A 6,000-nucleotide genomic window follows, 5' to 3' on the forward strand; every position below is an offset into this window, starting at 1 on the left:
ATAATTTATTAGCTCGGAAAATCTGCACGTAAAAATCAAGAAATAATGTGCCCTAGAAGAACATTTTAAACTGTATTCCCTTGTCAGTCATAATATAAATTTGGTCGGCCAATTTTAGGCTGACCCGGCAAGTTTTTACCGGGAGTGGATGAACTTTGACCATGAATGTTTAAGCAATGTCAAGTTGATTCATTTTATAAGTAAGACATTAATAAAATATTTGAGATACAAATCTTACAACTTTGAATGGATGATGTAATTTTTGAATGGTCAGAGTACATGAACAGAAGATATTATATGTTTACAGTACAATTTGATGACATGGTATAATAGAATATAATTAGATATTTATAAAAAGCGACCAAAGTTCAAATATGAATTGTGTTTAATGACAAGTACTATTTGGGACCAGACGACAATTAGGATTTCGTTAATCATAGTCACTTTGAAACAAAGGCAGAGAGGGCTGTTGTCAATTCGTTACGGCTTTACGTGTCATTTATAATACTATGTACATATCAAAATTTATCAATTTACCAATGCTTATATACGTATCTAAATTTATTAGTATACGAATAAATTTGGTCACGACCAAAAAGCATTACGTAAGGTGAGTACATAACATAACAGTTCTCTTCTCTTATCCTCAGCATGGCTCATCTGTAGGTGTCTTCAAATATCCATGCTCCAGTCAACTCCATTACGCTAGGAAACGAAATAGTTGAAATTGCAGCCGTGGCAATAAGCAAGTAATGCTTTCTAGATACGCAAAGCAAACACAGGTCTCTATTAGTCGAGTCCATGCACAAACAACGGCCAAGTTTTCATGGAAGAAACAGAATCCTGCAAAACCATCGGCCCAATCCATGGAATTCAGCAGATGTGCTGCACAGCAAGTTCCACTCAGGGCAGTCATAGTATTTTGCCACTTTGGTCGGAAGCAGTCGGTCCAGTTGATTCAGCAGCTGCAAGCGAGTTATGATGCAATTCCGACTTGCGATGTAAAATTCATCCTTGTATAAGCTACGATTGGTTGCTACTTCTGTTGTTTAATATTGTTCTTCTCAATGGCTTCATGTTTCCTCCTTTGCACCCACAAGATTAGTTATCAAGGGAAATTTTACAGCACTTGAAAAAAATACCTGGAATTGCCATTTTTTTAATTGTAAAATGTTGGTATATTACGGTACACAATTTCAAAGATGGTAAAAAATTATACCTTGAAAAAAATACCTCGATGTATCATTTTTATTATAATTTTTTTGTGTCTCGTGGTACACCATTTCAAGGATCTAAAAAATTATTCCTCAAGGTACCCAAACTCTGCTTACCACTGTATCTTTATCACCTATGCTTGAGTGATTGCTTCAGGTATCTAAAAATCATTATCACCTATGGAATTCTTCCAGGTTTGATCAGCAAGTAACTTCATACAATCCTGGCACTTTGGTGAAAATATGTGTGGTTGACCTGAAAAGCTACCATGTTTACCTGTACTGATGGTCTCAGGAGGTATCATGCGTAATGCTGCATCAGAGGATAAAACTGCTGAAAATGTTAGTTGTGTAAGGGGGTAGTGTTTATGCGAAGTTTAAAAGTTCTTTTAGAAGTAATATGAAGTTTATTTTTTTGGGAGAAGTAATATGAAGTTTAAAAGATCAAAAGATCATCCAAAAGGTATATAGATTATACCATGGCACAGTCTATAATACAGACATTTATCAAAAGTGGAGATACTACAATTAAATCCTTCCACCGTAGGATCAGGTTAGCTGACTGTAGCCCTACAAGAGGAGCTATATGGGAACATACCAAAGAACATCATCCTTCCTCGCAAAGTAGCATGGTTGAAAGAAGGGCGCAGCATGGGATTATACAAAGAGATCTATCGATGGGTAGTCCATCATGTCGCTGCTAAACTCTAGTTCATCATACCAGTTATTCTGTAGTCCGGATAGTATCATGGCATCACTGTAGTGAAGTAAGTCAATGCTACTCAGTCCTATATTCTCAAAGGATACACCATGAAGTGGATAATTGGGCAGGTCATCAGGCAGAGAAGCCAACTCTGTGCCGCCTATGATACTTGACTCTGGTGAAGGACGCAAAGTTCCCTGACTGTTTGTCTGATCAAGGCAACAATCTTTATTGCTGGGCGACCCGTCCACACTGGAAAACTTCAGGTCACCATCAGTTGAGGTAACCACACTGTCACTAAGTTGAACAGAAACTGAATCCACTGTACATCTCATCGCCGGTGATAAGGACTTGATGCAGTCCATTATAGCAGGCTTCACGTCTGAAAAGTCTCTGGCACCCCCCTCCATACTGCAACTCATTGAGATAAGAGGTGGTGGGGTATACAAATTACTAGGGCCAACAGGGTGCTCTAAGTCTGGCTTTGGCAAGCATGAATAATCCCCTAATAGGTCACAGCGTTCATGGTTATGCTTCGGATACTGCATGAACTGCTTCGATGGAATACCTCCGCTCCAGGTCTGGCATTCCAATATCATTGTTTCTGATGGCTTCCTGTCCTGATTCACTGGCAAACTTTTGAAAGACAGAACCCCACCTAAACTTGAAGCACTGGTGACGTTCTGTGAGTCAGCAACATCACTTACTAGAGTTCTTTTTTTATCTGGCGCAGGCAAGGGCAGTGTACTCTTAGTGTCCTCTAACTGAGAATCTAGCATTTTGGTCTGAGTTTGTATATTCTGAGAAGCATGCGGATATCCATTTCCTATGTTTGGTTGCTCTTGGAAGGAACTTCGGAGGTTAAGGTTTTCTGATGTTCCCTTATGACTGAAATCTTGCCTAGCAGCTCCTAATATCCTTTCCTCATTCTGCTTTTGCAACCTACTCAAGTAGAGGCGATATTTCTGCACAGCAAGTAATTTTCTTCTTAGGACTACTACTAGAAATTAGAGCAGCTCAACCAAATGGTATCATCATAATTAACTGCAATTCCAGATAAGTAAAGGATGCAATGCAATTAATAGTTAAATGTACATTGCAAATGAGTTTTTAACGTATAAGAGGAAGCTATTCAATAACTATGTTCGCACATAAGAACATCATAAGGAGTTTAGCCATGAATACATCCGAAAATCTATCATGTTAGAAACTCATTGGATACACCATAACATCCCCATTGTCTGTTACTACTAAACTAAGAATATTCTTTGACCTACTTCTAGGCAAACTCTGATAGAGGTGATCTTCTCTAAAAGAACAGCCCTTGTTGCACTAGAAAGTCTGTGTATCAGATTAAATTTAGCATTTTGTGTTCTTCACGTGCCTTATTTACAAGTCTAGAAAAAAGAACCCTGCATGTTGCAAAAAATTGTTATAACAGACCAGGTAGAGTTGACTGGACCAACATGCCTCTACGCAGTTATCTGAATTCAGTGCTTCCAGTCTAAAATATTTCAGTTGCTCTAACTGGCTTCTTAATATGTTTAGTTTAACGTCCTTTGGAAACTTGGCTCCTTTTATAAAAGAAAAAAAAAACATAGTAGTTCACTGTTTGAACATATATAGGATACCTGTAGATGGCTAGCAACATTTTCTCTTGTTAAGCCAGGAACATTCATCAAGTCCAATATTTTCTTTGGTCCAACTTCTGCAAGATAGTATCAGTTGCCCTTTTGGAATGAGATCATATGACATACAAGTTTGTATGAAGGAAAATGGAATTGAATCGGTTTTTGGAGAACACTCACTGTCAAATCCAATTTGGTTCACTGCATTTACGAACTTTTGGTGAAGATCAACGGACCAAACAACTCTAGCCTTTTTAACAGTGTTGCCATCGCTTGACTCCTGATCTGCATGGTCTTTGTCCATATCTTTTCTCTTCCTCATGGTATCAGAGTCAGATCTCATAAAAAGGCTCTTCTCATCCAGTCCCTCAAAACTGTTTCTTAGTATTTGAAGATCATCGCAGCTATCATTACCTTCAATCTCTTTAACCTCATGCATTTTCTTCCTATATACATGCTGCCAAATATTTCGGAGCTCCTTCATTCGAACAGGCTTAAGGAGGTAGTCGCAAGCACCATGCTGGACACCTTTCATCACCCTACTTGTCTCACCATCAATGGACATCACTGTGAAAACAAAATGGAGCAGTTTAGTACTTTCTGTGAATTGATACACAAAGAAATTTTATTAGTTGGAACATGAAGGGGGAAAAACTTTGAGGTTGAATACTAACTTATAACAGGAAGATCCATCTCAAGTCCAATGTGTTCCAGAAGCTTGAAACCATCCATGTCAGGCATGTTAACATCGCTAATTACAATGTCAAACTTGTTTTTCCTCTCCCGAAGAATATCCAGAGCAACTCTTGCTAGACCGCATGTAGTGACTGCACAAGGTAATTAATCACTTCAGTCTTACCAATCTAAGTACTGAATAACGCATGGCTAGTAAGAATAAAAATGGATGTGTACAAAAACTGTTTCTTTGGCGGCAGGAGAGGGAGGGAGACCATGATATATTGGAACAGCAGACAAATCTCTTGAAAAGAGGACCATTCAGTAGTTAATTAGTTATAAACCGATAATTGGTGTGCCAGAGAAACCAATACTTAAACCTACAAAGCCTTGAACAAAATATGCTATGCTTGCTATGATGCTATCTCACTCATTGGAATCTTTACCGGCTTGAAACCAATTACTGGTGCCACAAAAATAAATCAATAATTAAATGGTCTGCAAGACAGTAAAGTAGGAACTAACCCTTCCGAATTTTAGTTCTTGGTAGAAATCCATGCAAATAACTAAATAATCATCATTAAGCAGTTTGACACAGCCTTGAAATGGATATATTTGCTCCATGTTATGCTACAGGAAACTTTGGCAAGAGTTATAATGGAGAAGGTGCAACTCCCACTCATAACAGTTCACAACACACGGTTTGCAAATTATGTCAACCTACCTATCTGAGAAACCACAAGTTGCATAAAGACATAGAGCAATAACAAGCACATGAAGAAGCCAATAAAGCCAGGAAAATCGCCGGCATAAATCTACAGAGCAAAATTAATCCCCTAGACAACCTAACACAATTCAAAAATACACAAGTACCCGGACAAAATTAGCAACTATCTCAAACGAGCTCACTGCGTAATTTGAACAAACACCCGACATGCATACACGGGCGAAAGGCGAGCCCGTGTCCCGAGCCTCGGCCGCAGCCCGGGAGCAGAGCAATCCGAGCTCAAGAACCAAGATAGGGAAAAGCAAAAAGATTCCAACCTTCGTAGGAACACTTCCTGAGCATCTTCTCGAGGATCTTGAGCCAGGTGGGGTCGTCGTCCACGACGAGGACGCGCAGCCCGTAGGGGAAGGCGGTGGCGTCCATGCCCGCCCGCTCAGGTTCCCCCGCACCACCACCCCTCGCCGCGCGGGCGCTGTGCGTGCCTCTTCGGCGATCCCTCGCAGGGGGGAGGAGGAGGGGGAGTGGAGAGAGCAAGACGGCAGCCGGGGGGGAGGCCGGGGAGGTGGAGCGCCTTTAAAAAGCGGTTAAAAAGGGTGGGAAGTGGAGGGGGAGGAGGAAGGCCGATAAATATTGGCGCCTCGGCTCGGCGAGCGCTCGCCTTCACGCCCGTCGGCTAACGAAACGAGAGCCTTTATTCCGCGCTCGCTCGCTCTAGCACAATATCGGTATTTGTCCCTTTCGAAATTTTTTTATTAAATAAACTTTTTTAGTAATTAATTTTATTACTAAACCACCGGACAAATTTTTTCGAAAACTGAATCTTTTGGCCGCGCCACGCCTTCGCCACGGCAATATAGGTGGCGTAGCCAAAAATTTCATACGGTAAAAATATTTTCTCCGGAGATTTAGTAATAAAATTACTTGTTAAAAATGTTTTAAAAAAATTCTGTCCCTCTCTCCCCTCCCCCTAGCCGCTAGCCTTTGCGAGAGTGAAATAATTGTAGCACCTAGGATTGATTTTTCTTAATGAAAGATAAAATATTATTTTATTTC

General features: G+C 40.2%; 1 protein-coding gene across 1 annotated transcript; it reads right to left on the minus strand.

The window, feature by feature from the left end:
- Window positions 1-1,241: 1,241 nt before the first annotated feature.
- On the minus strand, window positions 1,242-5,529 carry LOC102714513 (two-component response regulator ORR26). The gene is made up of 5 exons (XM_006645125.3): window positions 5,265-5,529; window positions 4,220-4,372; window positions 3,726-4,112; window positions 3,549-3,625; window positions 1,242-2,882 (listed from the first exon to the last, which is right to left on the minus strand). Exons 1-5 carry the CDS (start codon window positions 5,368-5,370, stop codon window positions 1,872-1,874), a joined length of 1,734 nt encoding a protein of 577 aa, XP_006645188.1. The 5' UTR covers window positions 5,371-5,529; the 3' UTR covers window positions 1,242-1,871.
- Between the last annotated feature and the right edge of the window lie 471 nt (window positions 5,530-6,000).

Source organism: Oryza brachyantha, chromosome 1 (genome assembly GCF_000231095.2).
Source record: "Oryza brachyantha chromosome 1, ObraRS2, whole genome shotgun sequence".
Lineage (NCBI taxonomy): Eukaryota > Viridiplantae > Streptophyta > Magnoliopsida > Poales > Poaceae > Oryza > Oryza brachyantha.